Below are 24,841 nucleotides of genomic sequence, written 5' to 3' on the forward strand. Positions count from 1 at the left end.
AATGCACCCGGGCCACTTTCTTCCTTGGGTGAGTGGAATTTTCTGCATATTATCCTCATAACCGGGTTTATAACTCCCAGCGATTAATTATATAAAATTTTGGACCTACCGAACCAAGCATTTTTCATATAAGACCATGACCCTTAACACACCAATAAAGCAGCAACATCTTGGTTCCACACCATCACGGAGTGTCCCAATCCCTGGAGCTTAATTAGAATAATTATGGAATGTTGGAAGTTGGTGGACTCCATGTAACACAGATGTGCAGCAGTTCTCAGAAACACTCCTTATACAACTCAATATTAGTTCAGCCATTCAAAGGAAAGCAAAATCTTGTAACATTCGGTTTTTACAGTGAATGTCTGAGTCTGTAAAGAAGAATGCAGGGACTGCTATTTTTTTTGGAACAGCCTAATTTTCACTTTTCTTCACTTTCTGTAAAGGAATAACACAAATTTCCATTTTTCTTCATGGTTTGATTTGGAATAGAATGTGCAGTGTTCCCAATGCATTTGTGTGTATGGAAATAAAAGCTATATAAGGATTTTGAGCTTTATTCACCTTTTTAAGCACATTCTGAACACCACTGGATGTACAGTATATTGGCTCAAGGAAATATATTAAATGGTAGAATGCATTGTTTGCAAAGTACATAGTGTCATTTAGTGATAAAAACGATGCCATAAAAATCATGACATAATCAGTTTGTCTGTGACTTTTGATTATTTTTTCCATTACATCCTGGGAGATTGGTTACAGTGCCATGGGCCTGAAAATTCTTGATAACATTGCACATAGTGGACACAGGAACATGTTGAGTTTGTCCATGCTTGTTTTTTTTCTTCTCTCTCCATGTTCCTCCATGTTAAGTTGGATGCCCTAGTGAACTCTTCTACTGGGGACCACTTAAACTTTCTCTTTTCTGTAGAGTTGTTCAGCCAGATTGGTGGGCACCAGCTTGGATCATTTTAGATCTTCTTCTCTGAGCATGTACAGTTGGAGCCAGGTCCAGGCTTCAACTACTGTAGGGAGATGACCTGAATAGTCCCCAGTGGTCTGACAAGGGGAGGGCTCCAGAAGAGCCCAAGCTATTAACAGGCATGAACTAGTGCATCATTTGAAAAATGTGCAGAGCTGCTAATATTTTTGGCCACAAAGTGTATACATACAAATACACATTTCTATCTCTTTTACAGTTCTCGTCCTGTCAGGAGCCAGGCCACCATTGGTGGAGTCCAAAGATGTGAAGCGTTATTATGTTTATCTCTATGATAACTGGTGCAAGGGCACATGCCTAGGGGGGTAGCCTTGGGTGCCTACAAAGAAAGAAGAATGCTTAAAAAAAAATCCCCAACTTTGCTATGGGGTAGGGGTGCTCCATTCTTCCTCGATAAGTGCTTGGACAGCATCTGACCTAAATACAGAGCTTTTTGGATAGAGCCATTCACTATTAAATGTTTTTAATTATTTATACAGCTGTTTAATAAGGGTAGGGTTGCCACCAGGCCAGTATTTTACTGGCCTAGCCAGTAAAACACCTACCAGGGCAGGGGCCTGTACTACGAATTTGTAATACCTTTAAAAAAGCCCTTGGCCAATTCGCTCAAAACGCATCTTTCCCTGCATTCTGGCAATCGCGCAACATGACTCCACCCCCTTTACATCACAACATGCCCGCCCCATTTGGTTCCCGCCTCCACCACCGGCCGGGGTAAATTTCATGAAAAGGTAGCAACCCTAAACAAGGGTGATACTACACTTTTCTTATTGGTAATGGCAAAAGCTTAAACGGAACTGGTAAATGACTTTTTGGAACAACCTGTATTTATGTGGTTCTTTCAGAGCGTTGCATTCAAGAGAGGGCTAAATGAGGGAAGGCAGAAAGGCTCGGATTTGTTATAGCTAAAAAAAATGTGCCCTGGATGCTTTCATCCATTACGCTTGAGAAAGCAGTCAGTATTGGCTGTTAAAATATTGGTTTCAAATGATACAGGGAATAATTGGCAAAGTACAAAGTGTTCTTCTGTTTGTAAGGGAGCATCTGTTTAATAAAGTTCCTCTACTCCACTGAATGGATTTTGGGTTTTATTGTAGTGCAGCTGGGACAGAAATATTCCACATTCATCCAGCAGTCGTTCTGTAGCACCTGCTGGGAAGACCCCTTACTTACCAAAGCAGAACATACCCCCCAATCAATCTCTTTCTAGTTGGAGTAGACAATGATGTCACTATTGAGGAAGAGGAGCGCTCTGCTTCTGAGCTCGATCCTCCTATCACCTCTTCTAGGGAGAGTGTCTTTTTTCTCCTTTGTACAGACACCGAAGGAACAGTTGTGGGCTTTGATATTATTTTTTTTTACTCTGCTGGATGAGTTGGACCATATACTACAGAATCTGGATCATCTGGACAAGAACTTTCAGCCGACGAGGATTTCTGTATTTACACTGGACACTCATCAGTGGTTGGATTCTCCACTTGATACCTCATACCTGATGAGCATCTGATACAGCCCCGACTTGTGCAGCCTTCTCTCTCTGGCCTTTACCATGGAAGGCCTAAACTACTGATGTGCTGCTCTACATAATGTGCAGGGAGCTCCACAATGGTTTTTCTTGCAGCTCTGTATCTTCTCACTTGCTAAACAGCGATCCAACCCCTTCTTGAAGCTATCTCATGTATCAGCCAGTACAGTCTTTTTTTCCACAAATATGATTTGACCTAATCCTCATGTCTGCTTGGAGGACCTCTCCAGGAGAATTCAACCGTAACGTTAAAAAAAAAACCCTACCCCCTACCCTACATAGACCCCCCTCCCTCCAACCTAAGTGTTACCCCGGGCAAATGCCCCTAACTCTTTACTTACCCCTCGGTGCAAATTCAGGCTTCAGAGTTCACGGAGCTTCTCTTCGGAAAGAGACCGGCATGGCGTCGCATGAGCAGTTGGAGCAATTTCCTGTTCTACTGCAACTGCGCATGAGACGAAACTCACGTAAAATTGCTGAAGCGCCGGTCTCATTCCTAAGATTACCGAATCGGCAGAAGATGGTGCCCGTGCACTCTGATGCCTGAATCTGCACTTAGGGGTAAGTAAAACATTAGGGGCATTTGCTTGGGGTAACAATTAGGCTGGAGGGAGGGGGTCTATGTAGGGTAGGGGAGTAGGGGTTTTAATGGAAGGATGGGTAAGTAGATGAACCCTATGGTGGTGCTTTTTTATTTTCTCACATACAGTTACACCAACTGAAACAATTAACAGAATGATGAGTAAGTAGTTAGAACCAGTTATTTACACGTGGAACCTCCTACACCTTTGCTGGCTCAGCTTTAAACAATAGGGAAAGTTGGCAGGGAGTTGTTTTTAGAAGCATTTCCAATAACCGACAACCTGCACTTCACAAATCCACACCCATAAACGCTGGGGTTAGATAATTAAAGTAAAGCCAATTCTCAATCATAAAAGGAAATACTTGAAAGTGAAGCTCTGAAGAAAAACGATTTATTCCAAATAAAGTGTGGTTTATTTACACTCTCCCCCCTCCCCCATAACTAGTGCCTTGTTCCCCCACTATTTTGGTCCATTCCAATGCTGTGGCTCGTTTCTATCAGCAATTGGATTTTACCAGTATACTGCAGAGAGGATACAGAAAACAAATCTCAGGTTGGTTACTGTGTAGAAAGTGACATTTCCTGGCGGGAGGTCCTTCTCCATGTCACCGTGATTACATAGGAAAGTGCTTCCATCGTTCAGGAAATCACATCCGACACAGGTTGAGAGGGAAGTTCTCTGTGATGAGATGGTCGTCATGTAAGATCACTACAATATTAACTTCAAACTCTGAAATACAGAAATCAGCAGTTTAAAGGCATACTATTATGGGAAAACTTTTTTTTTTTTTTTTTTAAACACATCAGTGAATAGTGCTGCTCCAGCTGAATTCTGCACTGAAATCCGCAAGCAGAATGTTTTATATTTATTTTGGAAATTTGGCAGACACATTGTCAATTTCATAGGGCCCTCTGGTCATGTGACTTGTGCTCTGATAAACTTCAGTAACTCTTTACTGTTACACTGCAAGTTAGAGTGATATCACTTCCCTCCCCAGCAGCCCAGCAATAGAACCAACAATGGGAAGGTAACCAGCAACGGACACCTCTGTTGAAGGATTTGTTTGCATTGCTACAGGTGCTAAATATTTCACTCTTCCATTTAAAGTTTTATTCTTGAACCATCAAATGTAGTTTTTCGCTGAAATATTGGTGTGGAGGCGCCATCTCAGTACATTGTGCCTAGGGTTGCCACCCGGCTGGTATTTTACCGGCCTAGTCGGTAAAATACCTGCCAAGGCCGGGGCCGGTATTACAAATTTACCGGCAATGTAGCTACCGGTAAATTTGTAATAAATTTGTAAGAGCCCCTTTTGACGTTACGGTCCGCCCATTTTGACATTACAGTCCGCCCCTTTATGTCCCCGTCCCCCAACAGCCGGTAAAGAATTTTAAAAAAGGTGGCAACCCTAATTGTGCCTGATTCTGAGCTTTGAGGAGGAGCGACAGAAACTACATTTGCTGGTTCAAGAATAAAACTTTAAATGGAAGAGTGAAATATATGCAGTGTAATTCAGAAACTAATCCATTGCTAGGGTAATTTGGATCCTAGCACCGAGATTGCTGGAATTGCAAACTGGAGAACTGCTTTATAAAAATGAAATAACTCAAAAACCACAAAAAAAAAATACATGAACTTAACTTACTATGTTACTATGAAAACCGATTGCAAATGGTCTCAGAATATCACTCTCTGCATTATACTAAAATTTCATTTTAACCCTTTACAGCTCTGTTGCTTACAAAATAAAATTGAAACACAGGAATACAGAAAACTGTAAAAAAAAAAAAACAAGGAATCCAGGATAAAAAATTTAACTTTTCAAGGTAAGACATATCACGCTGTGTTTATTTTCCTTTAACCAGTAAATGTTTGTCTGAACACTGGGGCTCCTATACGAGTGGCTTTAAAGGAATTGTTCAGTATGAAAATAAAAACTGGGTAAATAGATAGGCTGTGCAAAATAAAAAAATGTTTCTAATATAGTTTGTACAAAGGCTGGAGTGACTGGATGTCTAACAGAATAGCTAGAACACTACTTCCTGCTTTGCAGCTCTCTTGGTATCCACTGATTGGTTACCAGGCAGTAACCAATCAGTCACTTAAGAGGGGGCCACATGAGTCATATCTGTTGCTTTTGAATCTGAGCTAAATGCTGAGGATCAATTGTAAACTCACTGAACAGTTATGTCCCATGTGGCCCCCCTAAAAGTCGTTGACTAACTCAGAGTTAGAGAGCTGCAAAGCAGGAAGTAGTGTTCTGTTCTGTTAGATATCCAGTCACTCCAGCCTTTATATATTACATTTTTGGCTAACTAACTATATGAGAAACATTTTTTATTTTGCACAGCTTATCTATTTAACCAGTTTTTTATTTTTACACTGAACTAATGAAGAGCAAACTCCATGCAGAGCTGGCCAGTATTTGGTTCCTGGCATGAGAAAGGGATTGGTCAGCTCTTGAGCCCCATGTTGTCACTTCTGACATTCTATAAAGGTTCATTGGGATATGCCTAAGGTTTGCATTAGGCTGCAAATTAGTACTTGGTGGTGCGGCCAATGACAAACAGGTCATGGAAGCACTTGGTGTGCCCATTCAGAATTCAGTTTTCTCTGCTGGCTGAACACACCCCATGTGGCATAGGCCTAACAGAGACCCAACTGTAGCCAGAAATACTAATCAGCACCTTAGACATTCCACAGGAACTGCATGGTTTTGCTTTTGCTCCAACCACTTTGCACCAAGTAGTGCCAACTGGCTCCTATACCAACCACTGCAGAGCTACAGACACACACAAAACGGGATTCTTACAGCAATTTCACATGTACCAGATCCTGGTGATTAGGAGCACTATGGGCAGGTGCTGAAACATTCCAGTTCACATGCCACTAAACAGCAGTCATGGGTGCACTTATGACTTTAAACACGTGTGTGTACTTGCCCCTCCACCCCAGGAAAAGTGTTAAACAGGCAAATAAGGACTACAAAAGCATCACTTACCTATTTTAAAATTGGTTGTTTCTAGCGTAGAGCAGGTAAACAGTCTGGGGAATACCATGTAAATGGGAATAGGAAGCCCTCTGCTCACATCTCCTTCAGCTATCTGGATATTCTGAATTTCTGTGGCATCCTGAGCATAACCTTCAGCACAACCTAAACGGGCGAAGGTGTTAAAATTAAAAAGGGTTTGTGTGCAACATCCGGCCTATTGGGTTTTGCTGCAATAACAGCCCCTGTTCTACTAGGAAGGTTTGGTTGGTGGGATTGGCTTCCATTCAGCCACTAATGTTGGGGATCAGGCAAGAATAACAAGAGGTGAAAAAGGTGGGATTTCCTCCATTATTTCACCCTCAAATTTGTCTTCCCTGAAGTGAGATGTTCCAGCTATTTATTGTAGATCAGGGGTGCCCAAAAGGTAGATGGGGATCGATCAGTAGACCTGTAGCTGGGGATCAGTAGATCTTAAGACACTGGGGCTCATTTATCAACACTGGGCAAATTTGCCCATAGGCAGTTACCCATAGCAACCAATCAGTGATTAGCTTTTTAAAGCCAGCTACAAGTAGAACAATGAATGCAACAATCTGATTAGCTGCCGTGAGTTATTGCAATGGGCAAATTTGCCCAGTGTTGATAAATGACCCCCACAGCATGTCTATATCACCCTCCTGTTTCATGCTTTTTATTTACATACTGTATATAGGGTTGAAAAAAGACAAAGTCCATCAAGTTCAACCCCTCCAAATGAAAACCCAGCATCCATACACACACCCCTCCCTAATTTTAATTAAATTCTATATACCCATACCTATACTAACTATAGAGTTTAGTATCACAATAGCCTTTGATATTATGTCTGTCCAAAAAATCATCCAAGACATTCTTAAAGTCATCCAAGCCATTCTTAACTGAATCAGCCATCAAAAAATCACCCGGCAGTGCATTCCACAACCTCACTGTCCTGACTGTGAAGAACTAAATAGGTGTCCTCTGGTACGGTGATCCACTTTATGGGTAAAAAGGTCCCCTGCTATTTGTTTATAATGTCCTCTGATGTACTTGTAAAGTGTAATCATGTCCCCTCGCAAGCGCCTTTTTTCCAGAGAAAACAACCCCAACCTTGACAGTCTCCCCTCATAATTTAAGTCTTCCGTCCCGCTAACCAATTTAGTTGCACGTCTCTGCACTCTCTCCAGCTCATTTATGTCCCTCTTAAGGACTGGAGTCCAAAACTGAACTGCATACTCCAGATGAGGCCTCACCAGGGACCTATAAAGAGGCAGCATTATGTTTTCATCCCTTGAGTTAATGCCCTTTTTTATACAAACAGAACTTTATTTGCTTTAGTAGCCACAGAATGACACTGCCCAGAATTAGACAACGTGTTATCTACAAAGACCCCTAGATCCTTCTCATTTAAGGAAACTCCCAACACATTGCCATTTAGTGTATAACTTGCATTTATATTATTTTTGCCAAAGTGCATAACCTGCATTTATCAACATTGAACCTCATTTTCCAGTTTGCTGCCCAGTTTTCCAATTTAGACAAATCACTCTGCAAAGTGGCAGCATCCTGCATGGAACCTATAGTTCTGCACAATTTAGTATCATCTGCAAAAATAGAAACAGTACTTTCAATGCCCACCTCCAGGTCATTAATAAACAAGTTGAAAAGCAAGGGACCTAGTACAGAGCCCTGCGGTACTCCACTAACAACACTGGTCCAATTAGAAAATGTTCCATTTACCACCACTCTTTGTAGTCTATCTTTTAGCCAGTTCTCTATCCAGGTACAAATACTATGTTCCAGGCCAACATTCCTTAATTTAACCAGTAACCTTTTGTGTGGCACTGTATCAAATGCTTGAACAGGATTCTGTGTTAATTTCGAAAAAAATACAGCTAACATACTATTCTGGTTTAGCGACAATTTCATCACTTTAAATGAGGGAATAGGGTTTTTTTTCTTTACATCTAAACAGCTAAGCATGCCGATACCCATTATGCCCGGGTTTTTTGGCTCAGACTCAAGCAGAGTATTCTGTCACAGTCAGGGCCGCCATTAGAAATCACGGGGCCCCGTACAACAAAATTTTTGGGGCCCCCTGGGCCCCGCCCACACTGATGACCAAGCTCCGCCCCATATCCCGCCCACATCGCAGTTAAAAGACCACACAGACATCAGCGCTAAAAAAGTAACCCCCCCCCCACACAAGTTGTAAAAAGCTATTGATGGTCAGGGCCCCCTTATAAAAAAAATTGGGGCCCCCAAAAAAAAAAATTAAAATTTTTTTTTTTTAAAAAACATTGGTGGCAGGGGCCCCCTGTTAAAAAAAACTTGGGGCCCCACCAAAAAAAATGTAAAAAAAACTAAAAAATAAACAAACATTGGTGGCAGGGGCCCCCTTCTAAGTTAAAAACAAATTGGGGCCCCAAAAAAAAATTTGAAAAAAATTTTATTTTTTTTTGAAAAAAAAAAAAAACATTGGCGGCAGGGGCCCCCTTATAAGTTAAAAACAAATCGGGGCCCCAAAAAAAAAATTTTTTGAAAAAAAAAAAATGGTGGCAGGGGCCCCCTTACAAGTTAAAAACAAATTGGGGCCCCAAAAAAAATTTAAAAAAAAAATAATTTTTTTTTGAAAAAAAAAAAAAAACTGGTGGCAGGGGCCCCCTTACAAGTTAAAAAAATTTGGGGCCACCAAAAAGAAAATTAATTTTTTTTTTAAAAAAAAAACCCAAAAAAAAAACAATGGTGGCAAGGGGCCCCTTACGAGTTAAAAAAAAAATTGGGGCCCCAAAAACAAAAGTTTTAAAAAAAAGATTGGTGGCAGGGGCCTATAGAATATTAAAATAATACATTGGTGGCCAGGGGATTAAAAAAAAAAAAACACAAACTGGTGTTCAGTAGAATTGAACTCATGGCTTCAGTACTTCAACTTCGCCTCCTTTCGTGACTTCGGGTCTTTTCACCGCTTCAGGACTTCGGCTTCGGCTGTTTTCGTGACTTCGGGTCTTTGCGCTGCTTCAGGACTTCGGCTTCGGCTGTTTTCGTGACTTCGGGTCTTTTCGGCGCTTCGTGACTTCGGGACTTCGGCTTTTTCCGTGACTTCGGGTCTTTTCGTCGCATCGGCTTCGGCTTTTCGGCACTTCCGCATTCGGCACTGAAGAGGCAAGACGTACGGCTCGGGCGCTCGTAAGGGGGGCCCGGATCTTCAAAAAAATGCAGCGCTGCCGGGCCCCCCTTCATGCCCGGGCCCGGTATGCTTGTCCCCCCTGTCCCCCCCTGATGGCGGCCCTGGTCACAGTGATCCTATCTGATCCCCATTGTAAGCCACAGCCATGCCGCCCTGCTTTATGGCAGAAATTCTAGCTATCTCTGTAAGAGAGCATTCTGTCACAGTGTGACACAGATCCTATCTGATATCCATTGTAAGCAACAGTCCTGTCCTGCTTTCTGGCTGAGATTCTAGCTATTTGTATAACAGAGCATTCTGTCACAGTGAGACAGATCCTAACGGACACTCTAAATACTGAGAGATCGCTATAAAAAAGATCACACATGTTTGAGCAGACTGTCTGCTGGGAAAGCAACATATGAGATTGCATGTATTGTATTACATGAAGGTTAAGTAAGAAATAGTAGTTTGTTAAATATAGCAATATAAATGGTCTCATAAATCAATATAATATTTAAGTAATATTTTCCATGGAACAGAATGCTAACAGTGATATTATGGATGTAGATCATAATGGGACATCATAACTAAAAAGTTGACCCCGCATAAGTAAAGTACAGGTACTCCTGCTGTAGATGTTTCAAGTTTTCCTACAAGGTTGTTTTTTTTCACCTACAAATGTTCTGCTCGGAGGTGACCTAAATCTAACCTATAATAATATATACATAAATTATATACTACACACGAGCCATGAATATTCTTTAAATCATATCCTTATAAACTGTGATTAGTGATTTCATTTCTGCTACTTGTGAATTATAATAAATCAAGTGCCCCCTTTTTTAAAAAATAAATAAAAATATGAGGATATTAGAGTTGGAGTTCCGTGACCAGTATAAAAGCTCTCCTCTGCCTTTGGCCTTGTGCCTTTATATGGTCATGGAATGCCTTGGTGACTTATTATATAGTGAATAAAATAAAGGCAGTCCCCAGGTTACGTGAGAGATAGGGTCTGTAGCTTTGTTCTTAAGTTGAATTTGTATGTAAGTTGAAACACATACATTTACTTATTAAATGCAACAAGACAGATTTTTATTTTAGGGCTGCACCGAATCCAGGATTCGGATTAGAGCGAATTTACATATGCAAATTTGGGTCTGGGAGGAAAATCGCGTGACTTTTTGTCACAAAACAAGGAAGTAAAAAATGTTTTCCCCTTCCCACCCCTAAATTGCATATGCAAATTAGGATTTGGAGTTGATTCGGTATTCAGCCGAATCTTTCACAAAGTATGGAATAGTGGATTCAGTGCATCCCTAATTTATTTTTACCATTCTGTGCTCTGTAGTAGACAACACACACCAGAGGGGATTATGACAGGTGGTTTAGGAAAACTATACCCCCAAAATGAACACTTAAGCAACAGATTTATTTTATATCATATTAAGTGACATATTAAAGAATCTTACCAAACTGGTCTATATATTTAAGTAAATCTTGCCCTTTTACATCTCTTGCCTTGAACCCCCATTTCGTGATGGTCTGTGTGCTGCCTCAGAGATCACCTGACCAGAAATACTGCAGCTCTAACTGTAACAGGAAGAAGTGTGGAAGCAAAAGACACAACTCTGTCTGTTAATTGTACGGAACGCATTTTAGGACATCCTGCAGCGAAATACTTCTCCTTCATGCGATGTCCTATGTCTTTGGAATGGCGCATCGGTTGCTTTTACCGTCAGTCATCGTTGAAATCTGCAATCGCACCTCCGTCCTCTACCCTCCCTTCTCAACCTTCAGTCTTACCAACTCCGCCATCAGCCCTCCATCCTCCACCCTCAATCCTCCATCCTCAATCCTCCATCCTCCACCCTCAATCCTCTGCCTTCCGCCCTCAGTCCTCTTCCTTTTAGTCCTCGTCCCTCCGCCCTCCCTGCTCAGTACTCCCCCGCAGATCTCTCTTTTCAGCCGACAGTCTTATTCATAACTTTATGAAGTGGTGAGCGAGGGTGGAGGGCTGAGGGGGAAGACTGAGGGCGCAGTTCGTATGACGGCTGAGAATGAAGGGTAGAGGACGCAGGTGCGATTGCAGATTTGGACGATGACTGACGGTAAAAGCAACAGATGCACCATACCGAAAACATAGGACATCGCATGAAGGAGATGTATTTCGCAGCAGGATGTCCTAAAATGCGTTCCGTATAATTGGCTCATGTCACCTAACAAGTATGGTTTGTTGGTATGTTTGTGTGCACAGTGAATCGTACAATACCAGGGGCGGCCCTTATTTTTTTAAAATGGCAATTTTCTATTTATGATTACCCAATGGCACATACTACTAAAAAAGTATATTATTATGAAACTGGTTTATTTACATGAAGCAGGGTTTTACACATGAGCTGTTTTATGCAATATCTTTTTATAGAGACCTACATTGTTGGTTATAGCTAAATGCTAATAAATGCCAAGCAAACCACAGTACATTACTGCAATAGCCTCTGTATGTAAGTATGAGTAAGTCGGGTGTTTGTAACTCAACGAATTCCTGTACCCTTTATTGTAAAATATAAGGATATTATAAGTCACCAAGGAGTTTCATGACCAATTTTATACAGGTCATGAACTTCAGGTTACTTCTAATATCCTATTTTTCCAACAAAGGGAAATTCATTTATCATAATATGCATTTTTAGTGAGTCATGTGACAAAAATGGCATCATGAAGTGATGACATCATCACTAAGCCATTTATAAGGCTATAATTTACAGGATATTCATGGCTTTTGTGTATTATATACTTCTTGTATACTTCTATTTTACAATAGGGTGTAAAATATTCATTATACAGTATAACCTATGGCAACATTGTAGCTTCCAGATTAGGTCCAGTCACCTCCCCAGTAACACTTCTACTAGCAGCTCCCCAGTCATGCAGTTGGTGGAGTCCAGGTGCCCTCGGATGAGGAATCTTGGCAGAGAGGCACTCTGGGAAGGAAGAGATTGAGATAAAATCAGGATATGACAAAAAATCTGAGCAAAAGCAGTGTGTGTGCTAATGAAATCTGGGGTCTGAAAAAACACCTAGGCCAGATATATTTAACAGCTTCTTGGCCTGCCTGCAATAAACATTGCACTGGAAGGGCTTGGTTCTTCCAGAACGTAATGTTCACAGCTGCTGGGAGTTGCGCTTAAGCAACAGCCAAAGTGCTCAGTAGTTAAATGTACTTTTAGTATGTTATAGAAGGTCACAAGGATTTTATTCTATTTATAGTTTTGGAGTATTCTGCTTAAGTTTTACAAGTGTGTCAGCTGGAGTTGGACTATCACAAAAATGAAGATTTAATATAAGCTTCCTCATACTGAAGTACTGGAACCTTATAAATACAATCAATTAAATATTCTGCATTGTTGCTGAAGTTTATATTCACTATTCCTCTCTCAGCATATGTATGCTGTCTTCATGCAGCAGTTGGGTGTCAGAGGAATGATTCAATATGTCTTATGGGGGGGGGCTCCCTTTCCTAGCAGATGTATTAGAGTTCACTCATATAACTGATTCCAGTACAAACAAAATCAAACAAAATAACTGCCTTTTGCACAAATTCTGCATGTAGAGAGACATGATGTCTGGTGATTTTAATAGAGTGAGCTCTAATACATTTTCTAGGCAAAAGGAGCCCTCCCTATAAGATATATTGGATCATTCATCTGACACCCAAGTCCTGAATGAAGACAGAATGAGGAGAAACAAATGCTGAGAGAGGAATAGTGAAGATAAACGTGATTATTTCAGAAACGGTAAAGAATTTTTAAATTTATTGTATTCAGAAAGTTTCTTATTTCAGCATTAGAATATTAGATTTTAATTATCATGATAGCTTCCCTTTAAAGGACCAGTAACATCAATTTGTTTTTTGTAATACTGTTATTATAAAACGAAAAAAAACACAAAAACAAATTAAACTTTGAAATAAGTCTTTTGAGCTAAGAAAATAAATAAACGCTTGCGCTCCTCTTCAGAAAAGGCAATCTGGCGATCCATTGTGCGTCGCTCGATTTCTCCTCCCTGCCTTCCTTATAGGAGATAGCCAGGAAGGAGAAATCGAGCGCTGCATGATGGATCGTCGCCTTGACGCCTTTTCAGAAGAGGAGCACAAGCGGAGTTTCGGTAAGTTATTTCTTAATAAAGACTTAGCTCAAAATACTTATTTCAAAGACTTTTTTCAAAGTTTAATTTGTTTTTGTGTTTTTTTTACTAACGAATTTAAAAAAAAAATTATGTTACTGGTCCTTTAAGAGTCCCAGTAGATCATTTTCATTCTGAAAGCCTTATTTGTAATATAGGCCTGTAAAACACTGACTAAGTTGCTGGCGCCAGTTACCCAGATATGATGCCCATTTAGCTGTAGAAGTGGCAAGAACTCAAGTATGGGTTGGTTCCCATTGTCCCACAGCTCAGTGACGCCCCAGTCAGTCTGTGGGAAGTGTGGTGTTATTTGTTTTCCAGAGGAGGCTGCACACATGAATCCCAAATCTGATCTGATGGCATGCAGTATGGCTACAGGCAGCCTGAGCAGCAGGACGTCCCATTAACAAGCACAACAAAAGCCAATTAGGAAGAGCATTTGGGTTCATCAGGTAAGTAATGTGCAAGTTTTACAAGGTGGGGAGAGGGGGATATTTGAAACTGTAACTAATTGCTGGCTGGCAATAGGCAGAGCACAGCGGGTGGCTCCAAATCATTTGGAATTAACATAAATAACGACCTCCGCAAATACCTTATTTGTAAATAAATGTCTTTTCCTATTTCAGCATGGGTCAGGCACAGCTAAGCCTGAGATTCTTCACACTGTAGTTTATACACGCAAAATGCAGCTTGTCCTATAAATGTCCCACTGGTGCTCAGTCCCAACACCATGTAGTTCAATGTATAACTTCAAAGTGGGGGACAGAGGGACAACAATGCAAGATTTCTGCTGGTGTACAAGTTTATTACTGTTCACACGACATGTTCCGGGCATCACAGGCCCCCTCACACTTGAAAAAGGGTCTGTGATGCACGAAAAATGTTGTGTGGACTGCAATAAACTTGCACACCAGCAGTAATCTTGCATTGTTGTCCTTCTGTCCCCCACTTTGAAGTTATACATAAGCCAGAGATTCATAGTGGCAAGTTCTGGGGAGGCCACCTGTGTGCTCAGCCAAGTTATGTTACACCTTATGAGCCCAAACCTCTCCCAGAACCTTGTGAAATTCTGCCTTCAGCAGCACCCGCACTAAGCTCCATGGATAGACACGGGCATCTCTTTACTTGGTTAGGGGTTGTATATGTAACTCACATGCTAAATAGAAACCTACCTCTTTAACATTCTGTAAAGCCTCTGGCGTATAGAAAAGTCCACAGGGGTTGGTGGTAACTTGGCCTTCTGGGGCTAAAAAACAACATATGGAGATGTTAGTCAGTTGGTGTGGGCAAAGAACAAAACTAGCCAATAAGTATGTCAGATTCATTTCAGGGATCCCAATAAGACCAACCAACCCTTGCTAAATGTATCCATATAGGATACTGTTCTGCACCTTAGGCTTTAATTCCCTCACATCAGGACACAGAAGCAAACTTAAAGTCCTCCCCTCTATATAACCACTCTTCTACCACAAGGTGCTCAGTTTTAATTGTGTCCAAGCAAAGTCAGGAGGTTGGACAAGGCCCAGGGGGGAGGGAGGTACCTGAGAAAGGGGTGGTACCTGAGACAGCTTCTGTTGCTCTCGTTGAGTCAGCCCCCCACAGCATGACTCTCACCAGGAAGAGCATAGCATGTTTCTTCCCTCCCTGGTTTGGAACAGCTTTGGTATGTCCGCATGGTTCCTGTGCCCCCTCCTGGACCCCTATGGATTGAATGGACTGCTCCCTTCCAGACAAATCCATGCAAATCAAAGGCCAATCAAGGGTTATAAATGGCAGGATGGTTTGGTGCCTTGTTTCTGTGGAAAAACTCTGGCATTTGGTGCAGACCTGTCACAAAGAAACCAGAAATAAACTGGAGATGGAGCTACAGGCAGAATGGTACCACTGGGATTTATACTCACTAATATTTAACTACTTAATGTCATGTAGGTTTTAATTTGCCATTACGCACCCATATCCTGCTTTATCAAAAATGGAGAGCAGCCTTGAATAGCAGCACTCTCATATTCAGCAACAGACCTAAGTGAAATGAATGGTATGAGCAAGATCTGCAGAACTGTGCAGGGATGGATTTACTATATAAGCATCCAGGACCCATTCCTATGGGCAGCGTCTTCAGGGTGTATTTATACAGACAAAAACAATATTGCTCGTTATTTTAATGAATCCCCCCATTCCAGCTGGACACTTGCTAAGAGGTGCGTGTAATACCCCCTCCCTACCAGTATATATATATATATAATACACAAAAGCCATGAATATCTTGTAAATTATATCCTTATAAACGGTGAGTAGTGATGTCATCAGTTATAAACGGTGAGTAGTGATGTCATTTCTGTTACATGACTAACTAAAATTTGTGTATTATAATAAATAAAGTACCCCCAGTTGTAAAATATGAGGATATTAGAAGTTACCTCGGAGTTCCATGACCTGTATAAAAACACTTCGGCCTCGTGTTTTTATATGGTCATGAAACTCCTCGGTAACTTATAATATCCTTATATTTTACAAAAGGGGGTACTTTATTCACTATATATATATATATATATATATATATATATATATATATATATATATATATATATATATATATATATATATATATATATACATACAGGTTGCCTCCAAGATATCTGGAGATGCTGTTACAGTACACAAGGTACCTAAATATTGGGAAGGGGTTTGTTACAGTGAGAGCTGTGAAGATGTGGAATTCTCTCCCTGAATCAGTGGTACAGGCTGATACATTAGATAGCTTTAAGAACGGGTTGGATGGCTTTTTAGCTACTGAGGAAAAACAGGGTTATGGAATATAGATCATAGTACAAGTTGATCCAGGGACTAGTATGATTGCATCTTGGAGTAAGGAAGGATTTTTTCCCCTCTGAGGCAAATTGGAAAGGCTTCAGGTGGGTTTTTTTTGCCTTCCTCTGGATCAACTAGCAGTTAGGCATGTTATATATAGACCTAAAAGGTTGAATTTGATGGACGTGTGTCTTTTTTCAACCTAACTTACTATGTAAGTAAAAAAGAGTGGTCCATGTGCACCAGCCCCAGACCCTCAGCTCAAGGAGTGGAAAACAGTCAGCAATGCTCAGGGCCAGAGATATAAAAGTAAAAATAGTTATGTGACTACTGGGCATGAATCGCGTGACGCCATTGAGGAGCTGTTTATATTTTATTTTATTTCAATAAAAACTATTTTTACCTTTACAGATCTGGGCCAGTGAACTTCCTAGAGTGCCGGGAGGCCCACTTTTGTTTCCATGTGTGCAAATCACTGGTCTGTGTTGGGACTGCAGGGTCAGGAGTCCATCACATTATTCTAATTGATGGTTGATTGGGAAAGAAAGATTCATATGGTTCATTCAGCATTCACACCGATTTCTTACCAATGAGTGAATAATGAACTCGAAAGACTTAGTCAGGTCCTTGGCTAGAAGGGAGCGCTTCATGTCACAACGGAGGTTGTACTGGGGAAGAGGAAAGAAACATGGAAGTAAAGCTCATGCGTGCAATTTCCCCACAGTGTTAACTGCCCTAATTCTTAGGCTTTAGGAGCCCAGATGTTGTTAGACTATAACTCTCAGCATGCTCTGATCCAGGAGCATGGTCCTGCAACCCATGGAGAACCCAAGATAAATAAACAAATAAGCATAACAAGTTAGATAGCCAAGCAAATACTGAGTTAAAATTGCTGCCTGGTTGCCTTTTCTTACTATCCTTAGCAGCGAAGCAGCAATTTAGCTGGCAGTCACAATAACAAAAAATGTAACAGAAGTTACACTGTAACCTCAAATTATTTTGGTTTTCGGGTTCAGTTATACACAACAAGATCACATTTGATGTTGCAAGATGGAGGGAGGCAAAGTATGCCAAACCTTTCCAAAAGTTATAAAAATTGAAGCCCAATCAATTAGGTGAAAAAATAGGTGAATATTTAGTAAAATCCCTTTAAAACCCCACAAAAATGTAATGTTTATTGAAAAGTGGCACACTTTTTGGGTTTAGTTCCTCTTTAAACTCGTCCCCCTTTAAACTCAAGCCCTATATATAAGTATGTGCCCAGAAAAATTTGTTGTATGGGGCCCCACTAGTTCTGATGGTGGCCCTGGGTGTCAGTGATCATCCCCTTGTGGTGAAACAATGACAGATGGAATTTCTTTTTTTGCTGTCTGGCAGCCCTCAATCTTCACAACACCATCTCAGTGCACACTGAGCATGTGCAATGCCACTGACTCTCAGAAGATGGTCATACAAGATCCAAGCTGGCAACCTCATGTGGACTAATTTAAATTCCTGGATCATTACTGCTATAGGGCTGTGGAACTTCTAGGCTTGTGCAGTAAGTTCAGTATATAAAATACTGAGTTTCTAGCCATATTTTTTTAGGCTTTAGTTCACCTTTAAAAGAAAATACATGGATGAGAAATCCTTTTAAGAGAACAGTCCCCTTCCAGCTTACCTTTACTGAATTATAAAACGCTTCGAAAACACCAACGATCTTTGCACTGAGCTGCAAATTGACTGATCCCTCTATGGTCAGAGTAATTCCCTGGTGCTGGACTGTTTCCTTGCTCATGACCACCACCACCACCCCTAACAAGTTTCCTATAGCAGAAGAACAAACAAGACAATTAATAGTTTTATAATAAAAGCTTCATGGAGAACATCAATTTTTTTTTTGATAGTATAGATCTTTGGAATTTCTGTCGACAAATAGGAAAATCCAGATGCTCAGAATAGCGGCGAAAGTTCCACTTTGAAAATTTAGTTTTTTGAGAAAAGGAAAGTATTTTGATGTACAGGTATGAAACCTATTATCCAGAATTCTTGGGACCTGGGGTTTTCCAGATATGAGATCATTCTGTAATTTGGATCTTCATACCTTAAGGGTCAGGGCACACAGGCAGATTCGGGGAAATTAGTCGCCCGGCGACAAATCTCCTCCGTTTTGGGGCGACTAATCTCCCCGAACTGCATCCCCTGCATTCCCACCGGCTAAAATGAAAGTCGGGATGGCATCTGGATCTATTTATTTTCCGAAGTCGCCCGAAGTTTCCTCGTGAGGCAATTCCGGGCGTCCTCGGAAAACGAATTGCTCTGAGTGCCATCCCGCTGGCGATTTTCATTTTAGCCGACGGGAAGACAGTTTGGGGAGATTAGTCGCCCTGAAGAATAGGAGATTTGTCACCAGGAGACTAATCTCCCCGAATCTGCCTGTGTGCCCTGACCCTTAGTCTACTAGAAAACCAAGTAAACATTAAATAAACCCAATAGGCTGGTTCTGCTTCCAATAAGGATTAATTATATCTTAATTAGGATCAAGTACACACTACTGTTTTATTATTACAGAGAAAAACAAAATCAATTAAAAAAATTTGGGTTATTTGATTATTGATAATGGAGTCTGAGAGATGACCTTTCTATAATTCAGATCTTTCTGAATAACGGCTTTCCCGATAAGTGATCCCTTACCTGTATCAATGCTTAGACCTGATCAGGGAAATATCACACGACTCTTCTCTGCCCACTAACATCATTTTCTGAGCAGAGTAGCATCATAAGACTTTCTTTGTCTCACTACCTTAATTTTCAGCCCACTGTAGCCAGTGTGGTTGTTTCAAATGCATTATATTATAAGTTTAAAGGGATACTGTCATGGGAAAAAACAATTTTTTCAAAATGAATCAGTTAATAGTGCTGCTCCAGCAGAATTCTGCACTGAAATTCATTTCTCAAAAGAGCAAACAGATTTTTTTATATTCAATTTTGAAATCTGACATGGGGCTAGACATATTATCAATTTCCCAGCTGCCCCAAGTCATGTGACTTGTGCTCTGATAAACTTCAATCACTCTTTACTGCTGTACTGCAAGTTGGAGTGATATCACCCCCTCCCTTTTCCCCCCCAGCAGCCAAACAACAGAACAATGGGAAGGTAACCAGATAACAGCTCCCTAACACAAGATAACAGCTGCCTGGTAGATCTAAGAACAACACTCAATAGTAAAAACCCATGTCCCACTGAGACACATTCAGTTACATTGAGAAGGAAAAACAGCAGCCTGCCAGAAAGCATTTCTCTCCTAAAGTGCAGGCACAAGTCACATGACATGGGGCAGCTGGGAAATTGACAAAATGTCTAGCCCCATGTCAGATTTCAAAATTGAATACAAAAAAATCTGTTTGCTCTTTTGAGAAATGGATTTCAGTGCAGAATTCTGCTGGAGCAGCACTATAAACTGATGAGTTTTGAAAAAAACATGTTTTCCGATGACAGGATCCCTTTAAAAACTGCCGCTTTCTTTAAAACTAGAGGAAAAAACAATGTAAATTGCAAAAGTGCTCAGAAGAGTAATTTTACAGTATATTGAGGGTTCACATTTTTTCATAAAGAAAAACGTTTACAGTTATTTGTTAACGTTACTTTTAGAAGCAGTGACTGTCCCTCTCTGTTCCCTGGTTTTGACTATTGAAACAAGTGTAGCAGATGTCAGTTCTCTTTTGGGTCTCTAAGCAGACTTGTGCTACATTGTTTCAGAAGTCAGAACCAGGTGTGCACAGACCGATAAGGATTTCAATAGCAGTTTACAAAAAACTTAAAACTGCTACAATTTTGAGAAATTGATGTATACAGGTTGACCTGTTATTCAGAATGGCTGGGGCCTGGGGTTTTCAGCATCAAATCTTTCTGTAATTTGGATCTCTGTACCTTAAGTATACTAAAAACAATTGAATTGAAACATTAACTGAACCCAAAAGGATTTATGTTGCCTCCAATAGGAATTAATTATATCTTATTTGGGATCAAGTACTGGTATACGTTCCATTATCTGGAAATCCATTATCCAGAAAGCTCCAAATTATGGAAAGGCAGTCTATCATAGAATCTATTTTATCCGGCATAACAGATCTTTCTGTAATAATTTAGATCTCTGTACCTTATGAATTGAAACATTATAGAAACCCAATAGGATTGTTTTGCCTCCAATAAGAATGAATAGTATCTTAGTTAGGATCAAGTACAGGTATACGATCAGTTATCTGGAAACCTGTTATCCAGAAAGCTAAAAATTATGGCCAACTGTCATAGACTCCATTTTATCCATATGATCTAAATTTTTAAAAATGATTTCCTTTTTTTCACTGTAATGGGACCTGTTATCCAGAATGATCAGGACCGGGGGTTTTCCAGATAACGGATCTTTCCGTAATTTGGATATTCATACCTTAAGTGTACTAGAAATCATATAAACACTAAATAAACCCAATAGGCTGGTTTTGCGACTGATTAATTATATCTTAGTTGGGATCAAGTACAAGCTACTGTTTTATTATTACAGAGAAAAAGGAAATCATTTTTAAAATTCTAAATTATTTGATCATAATGGAGTCTATGGGAGACAAACTTTACGCAATTTGGAGCTGTCTGGACAATGGGATTCTGGATAACAGATCACAAACCTGTACCTTGCACATGATCCCAACTAAGATATAATTAATCCTTATTGGAGGCAAATCCAGCCTATTTGGGTTAGTTTAATATTTAAATAATTTTTAGCAGACTCAAAGAATAGACATCCAAATTACAGAAAGATCCATTATCCGGTAAACACAGGTCCCAAGCATTCTGGATAACAGGTCCCATACCTATGCAAGCTACTGTTCTGTTATTAAGAGAGAAAAAGTAATTAATTTTAAACATTTTATTTGAGTATAGATTAAAGTCTATAGGAGACGGCCTTCCTGTCAGTTGCACCAGAAAATACAGATTTTCCGTTTTCAGAAGCGACTGCAAAGAATTTCTTAACAGCAGGTGGCAGCAGCAAAAAGGAAATATCATTTACAGGTAACAGTTGCCCACTTAATTGATCATTCTATACATATAATATTATGTTTCAGTCCTATAATCTATAATATTTATAATCTATAATATTATGAAAGGATATTTTAAAAAATTCTTCACCTGTGGCTCATAATAATGTGTGATTCGGTGGCAAGCATGAAAGGAGAAAAAACACACACACTACAGATCCATGTGGCCTGCGATGCAATCAGCAAAATTTCACAGGAAAGGCAAGCGCTTCACCACTTCTCGCTGTGCAAATAATCCTTTATTTTAGCCAGTTTTACCACTGTGATGCAATCAGTCACTTTCCCTGGTTAATGCTCCAATTACTATTAATGCTTCCATTACAAATCTGGCTAAAACTTCTGTATTTCATATCCTGAACTTACTTACCAGGCCAGAGGTTCAGCAGCCTTATAACAGTAATGATCCAGCCCTTCAAATTTGTCCCCAGCAGCTTCCCATCTTGGATCTGTTTAGGGATCTTGTATGTGTCAGTGGCACTGCACATGCTCAGTAGGCTCTGGGCTGCTGTTGAGAAGCTAACCTTAGGGGTTGTAGGAAATCATTAGGTGATTAATGTGGTTGGTCTGTAACATAAGCTGATGCAACAGGGCTGATTATTAAATTCTGATGCTAATTGCACTGGTTTCTGTGCTGCCATGTAGTAATTATCTGTATTAATTACTAATCAGCCTTATATTGTGACATTTCTATTCTATGTGTACTGTATATTGTGAGTGGGTCCCTAAGCTCAGTAAGTGACAGCAGCACAGAGCATGTGCATTGAATCAGCAGAAAAGAAGATGAGGAGCTACTGGGGCATCTTTGGAGACACAGATCTTTACTGCTAAAGGGCTGTGGTTGCCTTGGGCTGGTACAGAAGCCCAAAACATAATGTACAATATTTCTAGTCTACTTCTTTAGTTAGGCTTTAGTTCCCTTTAAAGTTATGAGCATGGATCCGCTATAAATAAGCACTAGTGATATTACTGCCCAATGCAGCCAATACAATGGCCTGATCCAGGAATGTGCAGCATTTGACCCTATTGTTAAAGGGGTGCTTCACCTTTGAGTTAACTTTTAGTATGTTATAGAATGGCTAATTCTAAGCAACGTTTCTATTGGCCTTCATTTTTTAGGTTGTTTTACTTATTTGCCTTTCATGACACTTTCCAGCTTTCAAATGGGGGCCACCTAAAAAAATGTTCTGTACGGCTACAAATATATTGTTATTGCTATTGTTTATTACTCCTCTTTCTATGCAGGCCTCTCCTATTCATATTCCAGTCTCTTATTCAAATCAGTGCATGGTTGCTAAGGGAATTTGGACCCTAGCAACCTGATTGCTGACATTACATACTTGAGAGCTTCTGAATAAAAAGTTAAATAACTCAAAAACCACAAATAATAAAAAATGAAAATAGTCTCAGAATATCACTCTCTCCATCATACAAAAAGTTAACTGAAAGGAGAACAACGACTTCCTTCCTTCCCTGTAGTCCCAATCAATAAAAGCAATGACTCCCGTCATTCCCTGTAAAGAGAACAGTAGCCCCGCCCCCGCGCTGCTCTTACCCTATCCCGAGAGACTTTATTGACTCTCTTGATCGTGATCTAACACCGTCCCCATATTGCTGCCTCCCTGCTGCAGGCCCCCGCGCCAGGACCGTCACATGACCAGAGGAGCACATGACTCGCTCGTGACACGAAAAAAACACCAGTGACGAAACAGAGCGCGTTCTTTCAACTAACTTTATTGAGCCCCAATGTGTCCGTTCGTTTCAGGCGGGAGGGGGAGTTCTGGGGGTGAGTTCTCTCAGCTGACTTGGCTTGGCCCAGTGCCCAGGTTACCCTAGCAACAGGGAAGGTCCTGACGTCAGGCTAATGACGCGCTATACATTGAAATGCGCGGGAGAAAAAGGCACTCGCTTCCCCCCTAGATACAGCGCCTGACTCACTGCGGCCGCTTCGTACGCAAACTGCCCACACAGACGTGTGTTCCCTCACACTCCCACGCGTGTGCTGCTAGAGGGGAGCGAGGGGCCGCCTCATGCGCATAGATTGGAGAGGGGCCAGTTCATGGTGTAGGGCTGAGGGGGAAGAGGGACCAGCTCATGGTTATATAGATATGGCAGGGGGAGACAATTTGTGCTCATATAAATATGGGGACAGAGGGTTATATTGATGGTGATCTGACAGAGGTGGACTGGCCCATGGAGCTTGGGGGGGAAGCTTGGTTATTATATATACAGTGCTACGTAATATGTTGGCGCTATATAAATACATGTTAATAATAATATATTAAAGTGTGGGGAGAGAGAGGCATTAGATAATGTTTTTGTAGAGGGTCTCACTCCTTCAGGTGTGTGAGGGTATAAAGCTTATGCTCCTGTGGGTTGTGGGAAAAGGGACCACCCCATGGAGATGTATGGCAAGACTAGGGTCGGCTTATAAAGAAGTATAGAGTGAAAGATGGACCAGTTCTGTAGGAGTATGGGGGAGAGGGGCAGCTTCTGTAGGTGTATGGGGGAGAGAGAGTTTCTGTTGGTGTATGGGGGAGAGGGACAGTTTCTGTAGGTGTATGGGGGAGAGAGACCGTTTCTGTAGGTGTATGGGGAGAGGGGCAGCTTCTGTAGGTGTATGGGGGAGAGAGAGTTTCTGTAGGTGTATGGGGGAGAGGGACAGTTTCTGTAGGTGTATGGGGAGAGGGACAGTTTCTGTAGGTGTAAGGGGGAGGGGTAGCTTCTGTAGGTGTATGGGGTAGAAGGGCAGTCTATGTAGGAGTATGGGGGAGAGGGGCAGTCTATTTAGGAGTATGGGGAGGAGAGAGGCCAGCTTCTGTAGGTGTATGGGGGAGAGGGGCAGCTTCTGTAGGTGTATGGGGGAGAGGGGCAGTTTCTGTAGGTGTATGGGGGAGAGGGGCAGCTTCTGTAGGTGTATGGGGGAGAGAGGCAGTCTATTTAGGAGTATGGGGAGGAGTGGGGCAGCTTCTGTAGGTGTATGGGGGAGAGGGGCAGTTTCTGTAGATGTAAGGGGGAGAGGGGCAGCTTCTATAGGTGTATGGGGGAGAGGGGCATCTTCTGTAGGTGTATGGGGGAGAGGGGCAGCTTCTATAGGTGTATGGGGGAGAGGGGCAGCTTCTGTAAGTGTATGGGGGAGAAGGGCAGTTTCTGTAGGTGTATGGGGGAGAGGGGCAGCTATGGGTAGAGAGGGGCCAGTGTAACTCAGTGTTGAGAGACCTGCTGGCTCATGAAGCTGCTGGGGGGGGGGAAGCTGTGTTTGTTTATACCAGATACGTCAGCATGGTCCCCACAGAGAGGGAGAGATGATCCTGCTTCAGTAACAAGGCAGCTTTGTGTTTACACTGCAAAGCTCGGGGGCTCCTTTATGAGGGTTGAAGGGCTGCCACCTGTACACTAGAAGCATACTGAATCCACATGTTGCGTGGTTTATCATGATACAGAATGCACTATGCATAGTATGCACCTAAGTAACCACTAATTAGCCATGCAG

General features: G+C 41.2%; 1 protein-coding gene across 5 annotated transcripts; it reads right to left on the bottom strand.

Annotated features, from left to right (window-relative positions):
* Window positions 1-3,483: 3,483 nt before the first annotated feature.
* LOC108709242 (vacuolar protein sorting-associated protein 26C) lies at window positions 3,484-23,819 on the bottom strand. 5 transcript variants are annotated; one of them, XR_005965727.1, is made up of 8 exons: window positions 22,904-23,819; window positions 21,719-21,872; window positions 17,939-18,084; window positions 16,866-16,946; window positions 15,030-15,297; window positions 14,643-14,716; window positions 6,111-6,263; window positions 3,484-3,838 (listed from the first exon to the last, which is right to left on the bottom strand). XR_005965727.1 is itself a non-coding variant. In XM_041583430.1 (8 exons), the coding sequence occupies exons 2-8, from the start codon at window positions 21,834-21,836 to the stop codon at window positions 6,254-6,256; spliced, it is 789 nt and encodes a 262-aa protein (XP_041439364.1). In that variant the 5' UTR covers window positions 21,837-21,872; window positions 22,904-23,819; the 3' UTR covers window positions 6,122-6,253. The 5 variants fall into 5 exon arrangements, 4 of the variants coding, with proteins under 4 accessions (XP_041439364.1, XP_018104394.1, XP_041439366.1 ...); XM_041583430.1 differs by lacking the exon at window positions 3,484-3,838 and adding an exon at window positions 12,178-12,269 and having other exon boundaries at window positions 6,122-6,263; XM_041583431.1 differs by lacking the exon at window positions 3,484-3,838 and adding an exon at window positions 12,139-12,269 and having other exon boundaries at window positions 6,127-6,263.
* Between the last annotated feature and the right edge of the window lie 1,022 nt (window positions 23,820-24,841).

This window comes from Xenopus laevis, chromosome 2S (genome assembly GCF_017654675.1).
Source record: "Xenopus laevis strain J_2021 chromosome 2S, Xenopus_laevis_v10.1, whole genome shotgun sequence".
NCBI lineage: Eukaryota > Metazoa > Chordata > Amphibia > Anura > Pipidae > Xenopus > Xenopus laevis.

What these genes read in the sequence shown, in the direction of transcription:
- LOC108709242 (XM_041583430.1), bottom strand. Translation starts at nt 21,836, where the DNA reads ATGTGCAGTGCCACTGACACATACAAGATCCCTAAACAGATCCAAGAT. An exon ending in AGTTCATTATTCACTCATTG is followed by an intron (nt 15,298 to 16,865) that starts GTAAGAAATCGG and finishes TCTTTGTGACAG; the next exon opens with GTCTGCACCAAATGCCAGAG. An exon ending in CTTTACAGAATGTTAAAGAG is followed by an intron (nt 12,270 to 14,642) that starts GTAGGTTTCTAT and finishes CTTCCTTCCCAG; the next exon opens with AGTGCCTCTCTGCCAAGATT.